This window comes from Chrysemys picta, chromosome 1 (assembly GCF_011386835.1).
Source record: "Chrysemys picta bellii isolate R12L10 chromosome 1, ASM1138683v2, whole genome shotgun sequence".
Classification (NCBI taxonomy): domain Eukaryota; kingdom Metazoa; phylum Chordata; order Testudines; family Emydidae; genus Chrysemys; species Chrysemys picta.
Window position 1 is genome coordinate 24,879,442 of NC_088791.1, and position 22,555 is coordinate 24,901,996.

Consider the following 22,555-nt stretch of genomic DNA (forward strand, 5'->3'; position numbering starts at 1 on the left):
TTGTTGACAAATCTTGCAATTAAAAAACAACAACAACAACACCACAAAATAAAACAAAACATGAGTTTCATGATGTTTGGTGTTTCAGTTAAAGCCCCAACTCCTACAGTCAGGAAACAACATCAGAATATTAGCTTTCAAGTTTTAAAATATAAGCTTTTAGCTCTCATGGTTGTAGAGAAAAGTTTGAAAATATAGACACCAAAGGCTCAGTCAAACAGAAGGCAAATAAAAGAGTCAAGAATTTAGTTTAAAAAAATCTCATGATTTTTAAACTAATCTCATGGTATTTGGGGGTCTGACTCATGATTATGTAATGCTTGGCATTACTTGGGCAATACTGGATTATTTGCCTAATTATATTTGCATAGCATTGATGAGTTGAACAGATTATGTTGAAAGGGTCTACACTAGAAGAATGGTGGGGCAGCGGTAGTACACTATTTATCCAGGGATTACTGCCTGTTAGTTTGATTAGTGTGGTTGAGATGAGAACAGGGGGTACATTTAGAAAGGCTGATTTTTATATTTTTATATATATATATATATATATATATATATATATATATATATATATAAAGAGAGAGAGAGAGAGAGAAAGAGAGAGAGCTGTCAATTAATTGCCATTAACTCACACAATTAACTCCAAAATATTAATTGCAATTTTAAAAATTAATCGTGATTAATCGCACTGTTAAACAATAGAATATCAATTGAAATGTATTAAATATTTTGGATGTTTTTCTACATTTTCAAATATATTCATTTCTATTACAACACAGAATACAAAGTGTACAGTGCTCACTTTGTATTATTATTTTTGATTACAAATATTTGCACTATAAAAATGATAAACAAAAGAAATATATTTTTTAATTCACCTCATACAAGTACTGTAGTGCAATCTCTTTATTGTTAAAGTGTAACTTACAAATGTAGATTTTCTTGTTACATAACTGCACTGAAAAACAAAACAATGTAAAACTTTAGAGCCTACAAGTCCAATCAGTCCTACTTCTTGTTCAGCCAATCGCTAAGGCAAACAAGTTTGTTTACATTGACGGGAGATACTGTTGCCTGCTTCTTATTTACAATGTCACCTCAAAGTGAGAACAGGTATTTGCATGGCACTTTTGTAGCCAGTGTTACAAGATATTTACGTGCCAGATATGATAAACATTCATATGCCCCTTCATGCTTCGGCCACCATTCCAGAGGACATGCTTCCATGCTCATTTTAAAAAAATTATGTGTTAGTTAAATTTGTGACTGAATTCCTTGAGGGAGTATTGTATGTCTCCTGTTCCGTTTTACCGGCATATTCTGACATATATTTCATGTTATAGCAGTCTCGGATGATGACCCAGCACATGTTTGTTTTAAGAACATTTTCTCACAGCAGATTTGATAAAAAGCAAAGAAGGTACCAATGTGAGATTTCTAAAAATAGCTACAGCACTTGACCCAAGGTTTAAGAATTTGAAGGGCCGTCCAAAATCTGAGAGGGACAAGGTGTGGAGCATGCTTTCAGAAGTCTTCAAAGAGCAACACTCAGATGCAGAAACTCCAGAACCCAAACTACCAAAAAAGAAATCAACCTTCTGCTGGCAGCATCTGACTCAGATGATGAAAATGAACACGCGTCGGTCCGCTCTGCTTTGGATTGTTATCGAGCAGAACCCGTCATCAGTACAGACACATGTTCTCCGGAATGGTGATTGAAGCGTGAAGGGACATATGAATCTTTAGCGCATCTGGTACGTAAATATCTTGCAACGCCAGCTACAACAGTGGTATGCAAATGCCTGTTCTCACTTTCAGATGACATTGTAAACAAGACGTGGGCGGCATTATCTCCTGCAAATTGTAACCAAACTTGTTTGTCTGAGCGACTGGCTGAAGTAGGATTGAGTGCTCCTCACTGTTGAAAATCCCACCCCATGTGTACATTCTGTTCTTAGCTCCCATTAATAGATTCCAAAATGGTGTTACTTGTCTCACCTAAACTGGAGATTAGCGTGATTACAGCAAGGATTTGCCCTGGCACCTGTTACTGTCTGGGCTTTGCTGGGCAGATTTAGGGTGTTGGAATACCTTGTGAACGCATCAGACCTTCTTAGCCTTAAAATATTTGCTTTTTTGTAACCTCCATGACAGCCTCCATTGCACCTTTCACATACTCTGAATGTATCAGAGTGCGGGCAGGTCAAGTTCCCTTATTTCCTTATATCTTGAACTGACTGGTGTATTTGGGGTAAATATCAGCAGTGAAAATGAAAGATAAAAATATTCTGTTTTTTCTTTTTACCTGAGTGATCATCTTTTTTCCTCACTTGTACCAAGAGCAAGAATGTGGGCAGCCAACTATTTTTATATTAAAGATGGGCATTAGCCTTTGGCTACAGACATGAGATGCTTGTATGTAGAACAGCAGATTGTTGTTCTAGAAACTAATTTTTCATGTGGCTTGCTGGGTCAGTAACCAAATTTAAAGTTTCTAGGTTATAATAATAGTTCAGAGTGGTCAGAAACTCCTTACGCTCTTCATGTAGATTATTAAATATTAAAGGACATAGTAAGAGAAATAAAAAAGAGGTTGAAAAGCAAATGTGAGAAAAGAAATTCCAATGTAATAAGATCAGTCACCTATTAGGCAGCAAACGTCAGTGTGTAAAAAAAGCTGAATTTATAAAGTCAATAATCAGGTATCAAAGGTTGAAAAACTCAAACACTAAAAGGATCAAAAAGAATATCATTTTCCAATATGTTGTCTTCAAAGATCAAAAAATTTACCATTGTAAAGCTGTTTTAATAAAATCACTTTCAAAGGGATGGTGTTCCAGGTCAGAACGTTAAGAGTACAGCAATCCTACTGAACTGAGTAATACAAATTGATGACATTGAATAGAGTTTATATACTGTAGTCTCCTTTTCCAGGGGCAAAAGGAGTTAGTTACATGGAGAGTGCAATACCATATGACTTAATGTCATAACCACAGTATCAACAAAATACAGTACTCCTGAACTATTCTTGGGAACTATTTATTGTGACAAACTTTCTCCTCTACCTTGATGGGTCCTGCGCTTATTGGCGGATTTTCTCGCCTCACAGATTCACCATGTGGGTCGGGAAACAGCCCAGAGACCTTCCCCTCTGGTAGAAGCCACAGTCCAGGTCAATTCCTCCTGTGTCTGATCAGGAGTTGGGAGGTTTGGGGGGAACCCGGGCCCGCCCTCTACTCCGGGTTCCAACCCAGGACCCTGTGGACTGCAGCTGTCTAGCGTGCCTCATGGTACAGCTGTGCGACAGCTACAACTCCCTGGGCTACTTCATACCTCCTCCCAACTCCTTCTTTATCCTCACCACAGGTCCTTTCTCCTGGTGTTTGATAATGCTTGTATTCCTCAGTCTTCCAGCAATATGTCTTCTCACTCTCAGCTCCTCTTGCTCCCAGCTCCTCACATGCACACCACAAACTGAAGTGAGGTCCTTTTTAAACACAGGTGTCCTGATTAGCTAGCTTGTCCTAATTGATTCTAGCAGTTTCTTAATTGGCTCCAGGTGTCTTAATTATTCTGCCTGTCTTAATTGGTTCTAGCTGGTTCCTGATTACTCTAGTGCAGCCCCTGCTCTGGTCACTTAGGGAACAGAAAACTACTCATCCAGTGACCAGTATATTTGCCCTCTACCAGACTCCTGTACCCCACTGGTCTGGGTCTGTCACAGTATGTAACATGTAACTATTACAGTGATCACACTGGATGCCATAGATACATATCAAAACAGCCCCAGAGGGCTTGCAATTTAAGGGTGGGATTTTCAAAGTGTTCAGCATTGGCCAAACCCTTCCTATTGACAATCATTGGTAAAATGCAATCTGACTTCAATGGGAACTGATTTAGGCCAATACTGAATCATTTTGAAAACACCACCTAAAACATTAGATACCATGCAACAAGTGTGGGTGAGAAATACTGTAGTAGTAAAGATGAAGGACTAGGAAATACAAAAGCAAAATATTTTTTTCAATGGAAAATTGGGTTTTTGACTAAAACTTTTTCTCAGTGTTGCTTTCCTCCAAAATGTTCAGGTTTTGCCAGAAAGTTTTTGCATATTGATGTTTTTTGAGCTCTGGGGAAGGGCACATTAAAGACAAGTCCTCTATCTGCAAGTCATTCAAGAAGAGAACACAGGTGGTCAGAGACTTGCTCTTGAATCAGCAACTTCTGGAGCAGGTCATGAGGCCTGTTTCAGCACCAGGAACCTCCACAGATCATCAGGCTGCCAGAGGGCATCTATGCCAGCAAGGCTGTTGTTCAGACAGGTTCAGATTCCTTTCCCAGGAAGAAAAGAGACAGTTCTAGGAAAAAGATCTCATAAAACTGATGGAAACCGTTCCAGAGCTAGGAGAGATTCTTCCTCCCTTTCTAAGAGGAGTGCAGACCAGCATTGTGATTTCACCCAGTATGTGAGATAGAGCAGGCCTGTCTATGCATTCCTTGGTACCATGACAAGAGCAAATGGACTCCAAACCATTGGCTCCAGTACAGTCTGCAGGTCATCTGTTGAGTTCAGTACTGACGATGGTGTCAGCACTGACTGTTTCCACACCAGTGGCGGACCAGGCAGCATCAGAATTGCTTTGTTTGTCTGTTCCTGGCTCTCCATTAATGCAGGAACGTTCCACTGTACTGACTACTTTGGCATCCTCAGCACCATCTGGAGATGTTGCAGACCTGCCGTTATTGTTGGCACTGTTTTCTGCACCTCTTGCAATTCAGGGTGCGGAGTTGAGATCACCCACCTTTTTGGAACTGAGGGACAGGTATTATCTTCGGTGACAATGACTAGTCCATGCACACTGCATCTATGGGACCGGTGCTGGCTCCAGCTTACTATCAATGTCAGCTCTGGTACTGAGCATGAATGCAAGGCTCCTATAAGTACTTAATGCACCAACTGCTTTACCTTTGTCACTACCAGTACACCCTGCATTCTGAACTTTGGATAAGGCTAGACATTTATTTGCCCTTCCGCTGTCCGTGGACTATTTCGAAGGTTCCATGGGGTCGTGCTCAGAGACATCTTCCTCCTCTCCCTTGCCTTCTTAGTATCACTCTCAAAAGTTGTTGAGACCTCCCAGGAATCACCATCGGTACTGATATCAGTACCGCTCCCATAGCAAGAATGGGATCCTTGTCCCAGTCCCTCCTGGCCACCAGTGCCGCACCTCTACCCACAGTGACCTCCTTGGAACCGCTGGAATATTCCACAGATGGTGAGATCCCAATCCGTGGCTCAAGCCAGAGTAAGGTCACCTATTCCCCCGGTAGCCTCTCCTCCTGAACCTCCGATGCTACAGCCACAGACGAAGGTTGCTCCTACTGAACAAGTTCAGCCTGAACCATTATTACAGGTGCATAGGTGCTGGAACTAGAGGTGCTGGGGGTGCTGCTGCACCCCCTGGCTTGAAGTGGTTTCCATCATATACAGGGTTCACAGATTGGTTCAATGGCTCTCAGCACCCCCACTATACAAATTGTTCCAGCACCCCTGTACAGGCGTCACAGGAGATTCCATTGGCTCTGCTTCTATTATCCTCTTTACCACCAAATGTCTCTGCAGTGCCAGATTCTTCCATCCTTGTACCTGAGGAATTTAAAACATATTGGACCTCCTGAGGTATGTGGCTTCAACTTTGGGTATTCAGACTGAGTTTGTTCAGGATACCCTCCATAAGGGAAGAGTGTCTTTCCCCATAAGTGAATGATCTTGGATCTGCAAAGACTCTAGGGAACACCCCAGCATCCTTTCACCTATAGTGACGCGTACTGATAAGAGATACTATGTGCCTCTTTCTGGTTTTCAGTGCTTCTACACACATCTGCTGTCTAACTCTCATTTGTTGTAATGTTGTAAAAGCTAATGAGAGGTTAAGACAGGGGAGATATAAGTCAAAAGACAAGGACTGTAAAAGATTGATGTAGAACAAACTTTCTTCCCACACCTTACAAATACATGTTTCCAATCAGCAAATATTTTTATCAAATGTGACAGGATCAGGCCAGATGGCTACAGGAGAGTGATAGAAGGCAGATATATTAGCCCCAGATTAAGTAGGTCTCTTCCCCCTGGGTAAGGTAACAGGGAAGGTTCCAGAACAATCAGAAACTTTCTGGAAACAATTAAGGCAGACAGGCTGATTAGAACACCTACAGCCAATCAAGAAGCTGCTAGAATTAATTAAGGCAGGCTAATCAGGGCATCTGGGTTTAAAAAGGAGCTCACTTCAGCTTGTGGTATGGGTGTAAGGAGCTGGGAGTGAGAGGATGTGCTGCTGGAGGACTGAGGAATATAAGCATTAACAGACACCAAGAAGAAAGTCCTGTGGCGAGGAGAAAGAAGGTGTTGGGAGGAGGCCATGGGGAAGTAGCCCAGGGAATTGTAGCTGTTGTGCAGCTGTTCCAGGAGGCACTATAGACAGCTGCAGTCCACAGGGCCCTGGGCTGGAACCCGGAGCAGAGGGCGGACCGGGTTTCCCCCAAACCTCCCAATTGACCTGGACTCTGGGTTCTACCAGAGGGGAAGGTCTCTGGGCTGTTCCCCAACCCACATGGTGAATCTCTGAGGCAAGAAAATCTGCCAATAAGTGCAGGACCCACCAAGATAGTGAAGGAACTTTGTCACACAAAGTACAACTTTATAAATTGGGAAGTTGTAGCAAAATTTACAGATAAGTTGCCAGAATCCTCTGGGTAAGAGTTTAAGGCTTTCATTGTGCAAGGCCATTGAGCAGCAATCTGTAAGTCACTACTGTCCGCTTTGGACATGGTGATTCCTTCTTCTAGAGTTATGGCCTCTGCTGTAACTCTGAGAAGGGCTTCTTTGTTGCAGAATTCTGGTATGGCTCTGGAGGCCCAACAGACAATTGAGGATTTATCCTTTGACAGTCGATTTTTATTTTCAGAGAAAACTGACAAAATGTTACATTCCTTAAAGAATTCTCAAGTGACATTCATTTATTCATTGGGGGGGGGTCCACTTAGTGGCAATCTTGGTGTTCCATCCTCTGATCCAAGGGAAGTCAATTTTTCTCAAACTCCATGGTTCAGTGATTTCTAAGAGGAATCATTCATATTTTTTCCACTAGTAAAAGAAGCAGTTCCTTAATATTGTGATGGCTGCCCTTTTGGGTACTCTGTTTGAGCCCCTGGCAACTTGGCAAAACCCCCATATATCCAGTTTTCAAAAACAAAGTGTTCCTAAGACTGCATCCAAGACTTCTGTCTGAAGTAGTTTCACCTGAACCAGATAAAATACTTACCTATATTTTTTCCTAAGCCACACTCAAACACAGATGAACAGCTCCTTCATGCACTGGATGTGAGACTGTGTCATTTTATTTGGAGAGAACTAAACCATTTTGTTCATCATGTCATGTTTTTGTCTCTTATGCGGATCAGATGAAAGGTTGGGTGGTCTCCTCATGGACTATTTCCAGCAGGATAATTTCCTTTTTTTACAATGGTAATTGGAGTAGCTCAGGCCATACCTCACAAAGGTTAGGTACTCATTCAACTGGGGCCCAAGTGATATCAGTGGCATTTCTCACTATGTTTCAATATACATATTGCTGCTACCTGGTCTTCCACACATACTTTTACCAAACACTATGCAATTATGGCTGCATCTAGATTGGATGCAAACTTTGGAAGGCAGTTTTGCAGTCATTCTTTAAGCAGAGTCCAAGCTCACCTGCTACAGCTTGTGAGTCACCTGAGTGGAATATACATCTGCAACCACTTATAGAAGAAAAGATAGTTACCTACCTATAGAGTAACTGTTGTTCTTTGAGCTGTAGGTGCAGACATGTTGTCATAGGTTTCACCCCCACTCTGGACTTTAGAGTACAGATATGGGGACCTGCTTGTTAGCCCCTAAACTGAATAACCAGTTTCGATCTGGTTTTGCTGCCACCACTCCCAAGTTCTAACTCCTTTCCCTGGGTAGCCTTGAGAGACTCTTCACCAATTTCCTGGTGAACACCGATCCAAACCCTTGGATCTTAACACAAGGAGAATTTAACCATCCCCCCTCCTTTCCCCCACCAATTCCTGGTGAGTCCAGATCCAATCTCCTTGGATCTTAACACAAGGAAAAATTAATTAGGTTCTTAAAAATAAGACTTTTAATTAAAGAAAAGAAAGGTAAAAGAAAATCCTCTGGGAGATAGCATACCAGCTGATCTCACAGACAACAGATTCAAAACACAAAGGATGTCCCCCTGGCAAAAACTTAGTTACACAAAATTTACCCAATTTGATTATTCCCTAATGCCCAAGACAAGTTACAAAGAAAATAAACATAAACCTATTTATTCCCTTCACTAATACTCACTACTTCATAAGAGGCTGATTTCTGGGACTTTCCCACTCCGGTCAAAACTGAAACTAAACTCTAAACAAAGGAAACTTCCCTCCTTCCTTTTGAACAATCTTATCCCCCCCATTGGTTCCTTTGGTCAGGTGTCAGCTAGGTTAGGTGAACTTCTTAACCCTTTACAGGTAAAAGAGGCATTAACCCTTAACTATCTATTTATGACACGTGTATTCCACCGCTCTCCATTGGATCTCAACTATTGGCATTTGATGTGAAGGAACTGAGAGGGTCAGGATGGTACTGCCCTTAAATAATGAAGGGACGGCCTAAGGAGCCAGAAGGTTGCAAGCGCCTCCCCTACGGGTACTGCAGGGTAAAGTTCACTGGCTTTGGTGCACTAGGCACACACACACCTAAGTGGAATACACGTCTGCACCCATATCTCAAAGAACAACAGTCACCATACAGGTAAGTAACTGTCTTATTTTAGCAACTCTGGGAGAAAACAAAAACTGATAGACTAGACTAAATATTACTAATCTCTGAAACTGATTGACACAAGATGTGGATAATTAAAGACATTATGTATTGCAGTGAGTAGTTGTCAAGTCAACGCCCTACAGCCAATGTATTTAATAGATATGAAATATATTTTAGTGCAAGTAGACTACCTACTCAGGCACTCAGTGTTTCCATTGCACAGGGAAAAAATGATATGCAACCTCGTATCCATGAGAATAAATAGTTAGTGAAATAGTTTGTAGTTACAGACAGGATGTGGAATTCAATGACAATGTGTATGTGGGATTTGCTGACATGAGGATGGCAGTTGGAGAACAGAGTTATTTTGGTGTTTGGATTGAATTGGGTAAACATAGTTTTGACTGAGAGCTGGTGGGTTTTCTAAGTGAGTGGTTTGTAAGAGTCTGTAAGAATTTGAAGAATGAAGCTACTTTCTTTGTGGTTGCAGGGTTGTTTGTCCTAATATCTGTGTGATAAGAGTCATTAAGCCAGTGAGAGATTTAGCCTTCAATTTTTCATCCAGTTCATTTTTTTTCATATCCTTTGTTTTGTAAGTTAATATAGTGTAGTTGGGATCAGTGATCTGCATTTTTGAATTTTAAATACGGTCAGTGTTTGCAAACCTGGACAGGTTTCTCAAACTGTTAGTTTAGAGGGCTATAGCAGACTGAAGATGGGTTTCATCATAAGGCTTTCAAAAGCTTCATGGATGGCTGCCCAATAAGGACTTCTCTCATTTGTGCTGAATAATTGTCTGAATGAATATACAGTATCTCATACATTTTTGCTGAGTTTTCTAAGGTGATCTGTAACCCTTTCCAAATGGCAACCACATAGCTATTGTACACCACTACCTCGATATAACGCTACCTGATATAACTAGAATTCGGATATACCGCGGTAAAGCAGTGCTCCGGGGGTGCAGGGCTGCACACTTTGGTGGATCAAAGCAAGTTCAATATAACGCAGTTTCACCTATAACACGGTAAGATTTTTTGGCCTCCAGGGACAGCGTTATATCAAGGTAGAGGTGTATTTGTTTGATATATCCTCTCATGTAGTCAATGAGAACATTCTCTTGGATGTTTGTAGTATCAATTGAGCATCTAAACTTAGATGATTAACTAGTATTCAGAAAAGACTTTTATAGAAATTTCAGCTGTGCATAATTCAAGTTGGACTACAGTATATGTTCCTTGTACTATTTTTTTAACACAACATGAATGAGACACTTGTCCAGGATGTAGTTAGATTATGAAGACACAGGCTGAATGGGGAAAGAGAGAAGAGGAGTCAAACCAACACAAAATGAGCAAAGAATGCAGATTGGTGAATGGAAAAACTCAATATTATCAGGAAGGTCTGTTGTATAGGTTACACAAGGAGTCCTAATTTGTGTGACTGGCTTTTTCCATAGTAAGTGACCCAAGCTGACATTGACTTTGATAGCTTTATAGGGATAATATTTTTCACCAGGGTGAATTCTTCTTGAACAATTCCTTCCATGTATTAGACTCTAAAATCACTTTCAGTAGCAGCAGGCATATTTTTATTTTTCAACCACTTTTTACTGACACTGATGCAAGGAAAATCCCACTGACCTTTTGTTTAGATGTTCTCTTATTAATCTCTTGACATATATATAATAGGGCAGTGATGCAATGCAGGCTGTTGTTCCAAAATCTTTGGAGCGCTTTTGTGTCTCTTCCCCAATGTGGTGTACAGCAAATACTACATGAACTACAACAGTATGAGTCCTTCCTGTTGGTGATGTGGTAATGGATTTTCTTCATCTCAGTATATGAAGATCCATAACGCTTCCCTTCTTTCCATCCCCTGGGAACGTACAGTGAAACCATTAAGAATGGATGTGAAAAGCAGCACCTTTTCAGATAACAGACGTAGCATCTGGATTGTTACTATAAGCAGGCTGCAATGAGGTGGTACTGCCATCAATTATTAAAATGACCTGCTTGTATGCAAATTAAAGCTGTTTTATCTTTTTTTTTTTTAAGCTTTTTTGTTGGATCTGGTGGAAAACCTAGGACTTTTTGTTAATACTTCAGCATTTAACTAACACGTTTAAAAGAAGGTGACTCATTCTGTATTTAAAAACCTGGCTCATGTGCATAGTGAGCAAGGTAACTGAATGTTGCCATGTAGTTGGGATTTTTTTTTTTTTTTTTTTTGTAACTGACAATGATCACTGTGCTGCTAACTGCATTCTACGTTTCTGGCAATGGATGAAATGTAAAATGTACAATTTACACTGTGCATATACTGTATATCCAGCACATATATGGTCACAAAAAGAGGAATTTCTATGTCCAAACTTGATATCTGTATTGTCAAAAGACTATTGTGGTTTTCACCTTAATGTTTTTTACACATTTTCTTGAACCAATTGCTCTGCTAGATCATATGAAGAAATCCCATCAGAATGCTTTTCTAACCCTGAAGGTGAAATATTATATTGATTTAAAAAAGACCAAGTAAACAACATGGAATGAAATTTTCCCCTATGTTACCCAGGGTAACCCCACTGAAGTCAATGGTGTTTCAGAAGCATAAAAAAGAGTTGAGTTTGTCTCATTAATGCAAAGATCTTTGACACAATGTTGTTCTTTCTGCGATGCTGCTGGTTGCAGAAATTATGTAAAGTTTATAAAACTCCATATCCCATTGTCGCAAAAGGAAAATTGGAAAGCACAATGTAAGTTAGTCATCTTCCCAACTCAAATTACGGTTGTGAGAAGTAGCCTCTTTCATTTTGTGTTTATAATAATGTCCTTTTATAAATGTTTACTGCTTGCTTCTCATCCCTGACAATCAGCACCAGACACAGTGGACCAAATGATGAAGAATAACTGCAATGCACACATCCAACATTGTTCAAATGTCTAACTTGCTATTTTATGAAACATGAAAGTATTGCCCTCGTGTAATCTTTCAGTTCCACAGTGAAAACAGAATAGATGCCACTATTTAATGACAGGGGAAAAAATCATGAGGCTGCTTAAAGCAAATGTATCAGAAGATTCTTCTAACAACAGCTATGCACTAAACTATGCTCTGCTAACCTTATCTTGCAAACTTCAGCTAGCAACATTTGTGCTCTGGCAAATCCATTTGACTGGTCTGCGTAGAATTTTAATTAAACATAGCTCTCAGGCTGCATCTCAAATGGAAGAATGAAATTAGGGCATACCCTTATGTAGAGTTTATATCTATTGTTATGGTACACAAAGGTAATTTTTAAATTTCATTTTTTTCCGAATCAATGACTATGCTATGATGTTAGATAATTAGTGATTTAATCCATCCATTTCAAAAAATAAAATGGGTTCTCTATAATATGCCCAGTTCATTAATTTTTTACAGATTTTTACACTAGAAAATGGGATTGTCCATCTGAAATATCAGTAGTTGGGCTAGTTCACAAATACTGTTATGCATCATTACATTAGAAAAACATGGACTGATAGGTTAATAATAAATCATCACATTATTTTTGTATAGTCACAGAAAATACAACCTCCGTATCTAAGTTCTTTAGGTATAATCTTAAGAGTGTGTAACTCTAAAGAGAAACGGGATACTCCCAATTCCAGCAAAACGTACACTGCAATAAATTTTGAAAAGATTCCACAAATGGAAGAAACCTAATGACAGAGAATTGCTTATTTTTATATATATACTTACATACAATATATATTTATATAAATATAAATATTTACTAGCTACCTGTTTATTTCCTGGAGAGTATCTTTATTATCATTAAGTTAACACAATAAATTGGAATAGGAAAGCCTCACAGTATGCAGATAAAATAAAGTGTGAGTCTATGTTTGTAAGACAAATCCCTTGTATTGTTGTGTCCCAGGTGGACAGGAGCTTTTTAAAGCAAAGCACTGAGCCTTCATAGCAAGACATAAATATGAGTTGTATTGATCATATATGCACTGAGGATAAAATTCCCCTCTGTACTGATGGTCAGCACAGGACCTATGCACTACTTGCCTCATGTGTGAATATTTAGGCTCCCTAAATCAAGTGTCAAGATGCACAGGGCTCTGTGAAACCGGTAAAGGATTTTCTAGAATCAGTCTCTTTTATTGTTTTAAAGTTCTGGCCAGGTATCTGGAGGGGACAACCCCAGGATCTTCCACTATTGATCACCTTATTATTTAAATTAATTGTTTTGCATTTGTGCATTTGCTATTGCAATTTTAAAATACCCTCAGAAAAGAGACACAAACTTTGTTCAAATTCAGATTGCCAAAAAAGGTTCTATTTACTTTAGAAAGACTTGATTATGGTCATAGTAGAAAAACTTAGACTAAAAAAATTAAGGTACAGGCTTTTGACTTTTAAATTACTCATCTGTGGAGTTCCTCTTTGAATTAAATACCATCTGCCAGTCTTCACAGGAGGATTATTCATTCTTTATAGCTTCAGGGACAGTCAAAGCAGAAACTCCTGCACAGGACAGTGTGACAGGAAGACCTGCCCAGGAAGTACTGCTGCCAGAAATTCTGCCTACCCATTAAGATGCCACAGCAGTCTAAACAGGTTCAATCAGAGCAGAACCAATGTTTACTATTTCAGATGTGATTGTTTGAGAGGTATCCAGCAGAGAATATTTTTAAAAGCTGTTCTTATCTGCAGCTCTTTCAAGCTCACTCTTTGTCATTTAAATCTTTCTTTTCTGTCAGCCTTTTATAGCACATCAAGGGGTGAATAGCCACAGTATAGCTGTGAAACAAAGGGCTAAGTTCAAGTCATGCAAGTGGACCTCCTGCTAGTCCAATGGTTTACATTGCATATGAACGATGATGATTCTATCTGACCTAGGTTTACAGACTTACTACATTCAAAATAACTATATTAAAAGTGTGATAAGGTTGCAAAGTCAAGCACTCCAAAGCTAAGAGACGTCAGACTTTAGGTTAAAACAACAAGGAGTACTTGTGGCACCTTAGAGACTAACAAATGTATTTGGGCATAAGCTTTTGTGGGCTAGAACCCACTTCATCAGATGCATGGAGTGGAAAATACAGTAGCAGGTATAGATACATAGTACATGAAAAGATGGGAGTTGCCTTTTCAACAGGGGGGTCAGTCTAATGAGACAATTCAATTAACAGTAGAATACCAAGGGAGGAAAAATCACTTTTGTAGTGGTAATGAGGGTAGCCTATTTCAAACAGTTGGCAAGAAGGTGTGAGTAACAATAGGAGGAAATTAGTTTTTGTAATGACCCATCCACTCCCAGGCCTAATTTGATGGTGTCCAGTTTGCAAATTAATTCCAGTTCTGCAGTTTCATATTGCAGTCTGTTTTTGAAGTTGTTTTGTTGAAGAATTGCCATTTTAAAGTCAGTTGTTGAGTGACCAGGGAGATTGGATTGTTCTTCTACTGGATTTTGTATCTTATCATTCTTGACATCTGATTTGTGTCCATTTATTCTTTTGTGTAGAGATTATCCGGTTTGGCCAATGTACATGGCAGAGACTTTAGGTTGTCCATGCAACCTCATTCTTTAATTACATGACCACATACTCTTCCCTCATCTCCTCCCACTCCAAATAGGAATAGGTTAGGAATACCCCATTGTTTTGTGAGTCAAAGCCTCCATCAAATTTATCTTGCCTTAGCATTAATGATTATTCACTCCATGGGGTTGGTTTTTTTAGTTTGATTTTTGCGCTCCCAACTACAGTTGTAATACTCTTAAGTCCTGGTTAGTAACATGGACAGTGTTGGGAGTTTTTTATGATTTTTACCTTGACAGCTTCCCTTTAAATAAATACAACTGTATACTATATGTACCTTTGGAAGAAGAATCCCAACATATCACTGGGCAATGAAATTATACATGATATGCTGCTATTGCTGGTTGGCATGGCTGTCTGCAGAATAAAGAAGTAGCTCAACTAAAATGTATTGTTCTAAAGAATGAGAATTCTGGGTTGGCATGCCAATTTTCAGGTCACTACTACTTGCCGCTGCCATGGCATGTGTCTAAAACTTGGCATTGGCTTTGAGCACTATATCCAACTTTGCTATCCAGTTGCTACAGTCAGCACCCAATAAAACTCTACTCTTTCATTACTAGAAATCTTGGCATTCTGTGCTGTATTTACTGAGAGAGATAACTCTTTGTTTTTCAGAGCTTCCATATGGCTGGGAGAAAATTGATGATCCCATTTATGGCACTTATTATGTTGAGTAAGTTCCCAACTTCAATATTAATTTGCTGTTAATATTTCATAACCTGATATTAATATCCTGTGCAATGTTTGAATTGGAAAGGTGTGGGCATAATTATTTCTCCCTTTGACTTCAGATTATGCCGGAATTATCAGACTCCAATATAGTTGCAGTGACTGAACATTTTCAGTATCTTCCAAACTGGTTACTCTGTCACTTCTTTTTGAGCCCTGATCTCATCCTGTGTATTCCAGAAATATTTGGGAGGAAGCTGAGGGGAGCATTTAAATCAAATGTGTTTTATTTTCTGTTTAACAAGTTTTAGACATACATCAAACAAGGTGCAGATCCTTGCCAATCCAGGAACAGAATAAAACTTAATCATTTTTGCTTCATAAGGATACTTTTCTGAGTAGTCTTACTTTGCGGTAAGTCTGAGAGTCACATTATTGTATATGAGTGAAGGTTGTATCTTATGTGAAATTTTTCTATGCTCACTCATGGCATTGTAATTTTGCACGTAAAGGCATAGCTAGAAAAGGAGAATGTAATTTTCTATTATTTTAATGGCATAATCCCTGCCTGCATTTTTCCAGGAGAATGTGGTGTGTGTACAAAATAGAGAAGAGATCCTTTCTCTCTTCCATTTAGTACAGGTCTTTGTGCAGCCAGCTAAAGTAGATTACTACCCAAAAGAATAGGTGTAATTTATTAGTCTACTTAACTCGAGCCTACATAAAATACCCAAGAATTGAGAGAGATGAAAACAGGGCTTGCTTCTCCTCTGCAAGTGAGTCTAAAGTGGTAATAAAATGATACCTAATCAAAATGATAGCATTATAGTCTCTCTCTTTGCACAGCTGTCATAGACCACCCACGGTATAAGGCCGTGGAGAATCAATCCCAGAAACTAACAACTCACTTTCCCCTGGTCACAGCCCACAGATAGTGAATTGAGAGCTCATCCAATTGAGGGAAGGGGCAAACACACTAGACAAAAATCTGTGAAACAAATAGCAGATCCATTTATTCTGGAGGGAAGATCTTACAGAAGAAGGTTTTGAAAAGAAAAACCCAAACTCAGATCCTTACACTGAGAGCCTCACTTTGTTTCCAGAGTTACTCCGTACAAATTATAGTGTTTTACAGTTTGCTTATCACATAGTTCTCTGACACCCTGTTGTCTCTTGATTCCATACCAACACTAAATTTATGCTGGCTCATTTTGGAGATATACCAGTTCTCATACTTTCCTAGTTCCAAACTGCTGATAAGAGTCACAGCACCGGGGCCTCCTCTCCTGCTCCTCCATACCTCCCAAAACAAAAACAGAACTGTATTAGAGTCCTTGGTGGGTTGGGTTGGGTTGCCTAGTGGTTAGCACAGCTAGTGCTCCTCACACCCCAGTGGGCCGGTCCTGGTCCTGGTCCTCCTTTACTCAGAGGTGTGGTGAGGAGTACTGGTGGTTTGAGTCTCTCCTGTAATGAAGGCAGTGGTAGGGGAGCCCAGGCCCACCCACTCTACCAGGCTCCAACCCAGGGCCCTAGGAGGGTCAACAATAATGCCAAGAAATTACCCCTCTGTCCTTATGCTTGGGTTTTTATAATATTCCTGGGTAATAAATGATGGCGTTCACATATCTCTTTATAATAATCCTCTTCATATCTCCCAAATATGTATTTATACAGCTGCTGGTAGTGACTAATGATCTTCTGCACAAGTGGCTATGTACTTTAAAGGCTAAGAGGTGTTGTTCAATTCCTGTGCATTAAGCTGTCACTGAGGCATCTCCCTTGAGCTAAATACTGCCTAAAACATTCTGGCAGTGGTAAGGCTTATGCAGTTCCATTACATAGTCAATGGAACCAAAATGGAGCACGTAGTTGTCTGCATTTTAAGCCCACCCTCAGTCAGGCAGACACAGGCTCCTTGCCCCAAATGCTGCAATGCAGTTGTATTTTTAGGCTGTTGTTGCCAAATTCACTCATTCCACAGACAAAATATAAGGAAGGGAAAGGCTACACTAAAGGCGTACTGTACTTATTGTAATAGAAAAGCTTTAATGGGATCTAGCAGAGATCTGGAATAGTAGAATGGATGTTCATAGACCGGCATTAAAAGTGCAGCAGCACTAGCTTTATAATAGTCAATATAAGGAGTTGTATTTTAATCTGCTTTCTAAGCTCAATAATTTTGTAGTGAAAATTGTTTTCCATTTTTCATTATAAAAAGTGACAGTGTTACACCTTCCTTTATTACTAGCATTTAACAGATGACTTCTTTTTTAACTAGATGAAATCACATTACAATAAACTCTTTTAACTAGGTCATAAAATGGATAAATCATGAAAAGTTAGGTTATGAACCTTTGCATATTCAAATCCAATCCAACTTTATAGGAATCACTTTAAAACTGTCAAGGAAAGAATATCCTACCTTCCACTTATTAGAACATCTGTATCTCTCTAAAATAAAGTGGGGCAGTTTGTGGGGATAAACCACTGAAGTAATCAGATTCAGTGTAACACCTTGCAGTGGTCAGCCATAAGGAGTATTTGGATTCTTAGCACTCAGTTAAGCACAAAATATTTGCAATTTTCTCTAGAGTGTGAGGGCCCAGATGCTGCTTCTCCTCTCAGTTATACATAACTAAAGTTCAATGGATGGATATGCTCTTAATTCATCTTACTATTTCAGATCCAAATTTATCTGCAGGGGATGGACATTTGCACTAACTCGAGTAGGTGAAACTTTCTACTGTGACTGGGTCAATTTCTGTGCAACTTTCTAACAGTGCCTGTGGTTTAAAGACTAAATGCTAGCCTTCTTCCTTCCTCAGCCCCACACAGAATTATGATGCTGTGCTGGCCCTTTCAGCTGTCTAGTCGAAAAAAGAGCATCTCTCCCTTTATGGTTGATTAACTACAACATGGAGCTCAATTTTCAAACATGGTCTCCTTAATAGGATAGCTAAACTAACCAGATGGGTACTTACTGTAAACTGTGCATCCTGCCTCAACTGTGCAACATTTCTTTATCTTTTCTATCTGACACTCTGTTACTGCTTATGTAAGAAAATAACATGTTCTCTCAGCAATTCTGTTTGTCTTTAATAAAAAAAAAGGACCTAAATCTTACATTTTGATGCTCATTTCAAAAAATATGTCCATTAATACTTGTGTTAAACACAATTTCAGTATCTAGATGAAATATTTTGATGTCTTTTTAAGGAAAAATAAAACAGCAATTGAGGCCACATTAGTTAAATCAGCCTTTGTCAACTCCACTTCCCAGCTGCCTTCCATGCTAACATCATCGGCACAGATGCAGCGCTGTGACCCCATGCACCAGGTTGCATTGTCCAAAGCAGGGAGCCAGGCCCAACCCTGTGGGAGGAAAGCCACTGCTGTGGGATGAGTGCAGGATGGGCTTGTTTGCCAGCCCTTCCTCACCGGGCCAGGGCGAGCTTGCTTTCCAGCCCCGGGCCTCTGCACTGGGCCTCCCCTCTGCACTGGGCTTTATTGAAGTCATGGACACAAAGCAAAGCATCGGGCAAACAGAGAAACCATGATATCTGTGGCTTTTTTACCACTGTGACTCATAAACTTTAAGGCCAGAAGGGACCATCGTGATCTCTAGTCTGACCTCCTCCACGTTGCAGGCCACAGAACCTCACCCACCCTCTCCTGTAATAGGCCCCGAACCTCTGGCTGTGTTACTGAAACCCTCAAATCATGATTTAAAGAGTTCAAGGTACAGAGAATCCACCATTTACTCTAGCTTTTCCCAGCAAGTGACCATGCCCCAGGCTGCAGAGGAAAGCGAAAAAACTCCAGGGTCTCTGCCAATCTGACCTGGGGGGAAATTCCTTCCCAATACCAAATATGGTGATCAATTGAACCCTGAGCATGTTGGCAAGACCCACCAGCCAGATACCTGAGAAAGAATGTAGTAACTCAGAGCCATCTCCATCTAATGCCAAACTGTGATGGCGGGCACCTGGCCCTTTGAAGCTTCCTGCTGGAGGCCTCATGATTCTACCACACCCTCACCTCAGGAAAGGAGCAGCAAATGTGGGTCCTGTAGTCCTGCCTAGAAAAGTTGCATAGAAGCAGCCAATCAGAGCCCAGCAAGCTCATATAAAAGGAGCTGCAGGGCCTTAGCAGGTCAGTTCCTGGCTGGGACTAGAAGAGCAAGAAAGGGTGCTCAGTTCTGGCTGGAGGGGTTGATGGGCTGCATTTACTGGACCTGGGGGAGACAGGATCTGAAAACTTCAGCCCTGAGCTAAGGGTGAAGAGAATGGAGCTATGTGGGGAAAGTCCCATGGAATAGCCACAGTGAAATGGAGGCAGCTGTACATGGCTGCTGTTTATAGGGTCCCTGAGTTGGGACCCAGAGTCCGCAGAGTGGGCAGCCCTGCTAGCAAAGTGGCCTAAGCCACAGGTCTGCACAAGCAAAGGGCTGGATTTAAAGGACCCAGAGATGGGGTTGATAACCTGTTGAGGGCAGACATTTTGAGCAGGGAGAGACTCCAAGGCGCCTGGGAGGGGCTGAAGAGCAAAGGTACCTGAGGAAGGAATGGCTGAGTCCAGCTTGAGCCTGGGATTTGAAGAATTTTGTGTTTGTTTTGGACATCAATACTCCCAGTAGGGGTTCACTTTTGATTGTGTGACTTGGCCAGAGGGCTGAGACACTGAAGACCCACCAAGCAAGGCTAACAATGTACAGGAGATGCCAGGAAAGGCCTGCAGTGCAGCCTCTAGGAGGCACTCACTAGAGATGAGTGTCACCCATTACACAAACCTGCAGCTCTACCTATTATTAACAGCCACATATACAAGTGTGACTTTGCTAAGCAGATAGCAGCTTTAAAGTTTGGCAAATTTCTTTCACTTCCACTCTTTAAAACAAATGTCCCTGTTGACTTCAATAGAATTTTTTTCTGGGTGATGAACACCTGACATCACCTTTTGGATTACCAGGTAGATTAGGTCACGTAAGGATACATTGCTGTATCCCCTCTATCCCCTTGATTTAATGAACATTGGAATATTTTCATTTTTTTTAAATAACACTGTCTAAAGGGTAGGGCCTTGAGAATTGCTTAGCATGGGATCATGCAGGTGACTTCAATGGAAGTTACATGTACTCAGCACCTTTTACAATCCCTGATTCTAAGAGAGTTCAGGGTCAGATCTTCAAGTGTTTAGCATCCACAATCAGGACCAGATTTTCCCTGCAGCTTTCTATGGGAGCTCTTTTGAAAAGCTGGTCCTGTGTGCATAAATATTTACCTCTGGAGCAACAGTAATTTACAACACATCGAACAACTTCACACGCATATCTAGCTAATCGCCCAACCCTGCTTGATTCTGAGTGCCCTCAAACCCTCTTCCTTCATGAGGAGAAGCATGCCACATGACACAGGAGATGATCCCCACCCTGCTGGATTTGTTCCCTAGTCAGTAAAAAATGTATCCTCCAGATAACACGCTCTGCAACATAATGTATGGGAGAAAGTTATGTATGAGATACAGGATATCAAAGGCACAGTATCAAAGAAGAACACACGCTAATAGGCCATGGGAAATGTTACATATTGAGAGAGAAAGTTGTGGCATTACAATGATATTTTTTCATATTTCAGTGCTCTCATACTACATGAATTAGTTTCTGCACTTTCCCCCTTGTTTTCTTTTATAAAATACAACAGAAATATAGTAGAGTGTTAAAATTTCATCTTTAGTATAATTTTGTTTGCTGCTCTGGGAATCCAGCACATACTGGATTTGTTACTTTGTTAAGCAATTTGCCTCTACAGTCACTTTTGGGGTTAAGATTTCTATTTCATTATAAACAACTAATTTTGTTTTCAGCTTATCCAGGACCACTATGACAAACACCATCCTGTTTCTCTCTTGGAATCATGCATAGAAATCACATGTAGTGAAGACTTGAAAAACTGTGTTGCTGGAGTATTTTTCAGTGATACTGCAGAATAGCCACAGATTGAAACTAGGGCTGTCAAGCGATTAAAAAAATTAATCGCAATTAATCATGCAATTAATTGCACTGTTAAACAATAATAGAATACCATTTTTAAAAATATTTTTGGACGTTTTCTACATTTTCAAATATGTTGATTTCAAGTATTTGCACTGTAAAAAAAACAAAAGAAATTGTATTTTTCAGTTCACCTAATACAAGTACTGTAGTGCAATCTCTTTATCTTGAAAGATGAACTTACAAATGTAGAATTATGTACAAAAAAACTGCAGTCAAAAATAAAACAATGTAAAATTTTAGAGCCTGCAAGTCCACTCAGTCTTACTTCTTATTCAGCAATTGCTAAGACAAACAAGTTTGTTTACATTTGCAGGAGATAATGCTGCCCGCTTCTTGTTTACAATGTCACCTGAAAGTGAGAACAGGTGTTCGCATGGCACTCTTGTAGCTGACGTCACAAGATATTTATGAACTAGATGCACTAAAGAGTCATATGTCCTTTCATGCTTCAACCACCATTCCAGTTGATATGCGTCCATGCTGATGACGGGTTCTGCTCAATAGCAATCCAAAGCAGCGCGGACCAATGCATGTTCATTTTCATCAAATCCCACCAGCAGAAGGTTGATTTTCTTTTTTGATGGTTCGGGTTCTGTAGTTCCGCACTGGAGTGTTGCTTTTTTAAGACTTCTGAAAGCATGCTCCACACCTCATCCCTCTCAGATTTTGGATGACACTTCAGATTCTTAAACCTCGGGTCGGTTAGAAATCTCACATTGGTACCTTCTTTGCGTTTTGTGAAATCTACAGTGAAAGTGTTCTTAAAATGAACGTGCTGGGACATCAAGACTGCTATAACATGAAATAAATTAGAAAGAGGGGGTAAAACAGAGGAGGGGACATACAATTCTCCTCCAAGGAGTTCAGTCACAAAATTTAATTAACGCATTATTTTTTTAAAGAGTATCATCAGCATGGAAGCATGTCCTCTGGAATGGTGGCTGAAGCATGAAGGGCCATACGATTGTTTAGCATTTCTGGCACGTAAATACCTTGCAATGCGGGCTACAAAAGTGCCATGCAAATACCTGTTCTCTCTTTCTAGTGACATTGTAAATAAGAAAAGGGCAGCGTTGTCTCCTGTAAATGTAAACAAACTTGTTTGTCTTAGCAATTGGCTGAATAAGAAGTAAGACTGAGTGGACTTGTAGGATCTGAAGTTTTATATTGTTTTGTTTTTGAGTGTAGTAATGTAACAAAAAAAAATCTACATTTGTAAGTTGCACTTTCACGATAAAGAGATTTCACTACAGTACTAGTATGAGGTGAATTGAAAAATACTATTTCTTTTGTTTATCATTTTTACAGTGCAAATATCTGTAATAAAAAATAATATACATTTTGATTTCAGTTACAACACAGAATACAATATAT

The 22,555-nt window shown here is 40.0% G+C and overlaps 1 protein-coding gene across 9 annotated transcripts in view; it reads left to right on the forward strand.

Annotated features, from left to right (window-relative positions):
- MAGI2 (membrane associated guanylate kinase, WW and PDZ domain containing 2) overlaps nucleotides 1–22,555 on the forward strand; it is a 1,106,753-nt gene that overhangs the window by 867,352 nt on the left and 216,846 nt on the right. For all 9 annotated transcript variants that reach the window (XM_065555069.1, XM_042859399.2, XM_065554827.1 and 6 more), the window contains exon 7: nucleotides 15,076–15,133. In XM_065555069.1, coding sequence (XP_065411141.1) covers nucleotides 15,076–15,133 — 58 coding nt within the window. The remainder of the gene's footprint in view (nucleotides 1–15,075; nucleotides 15,134–22,555) is intronic.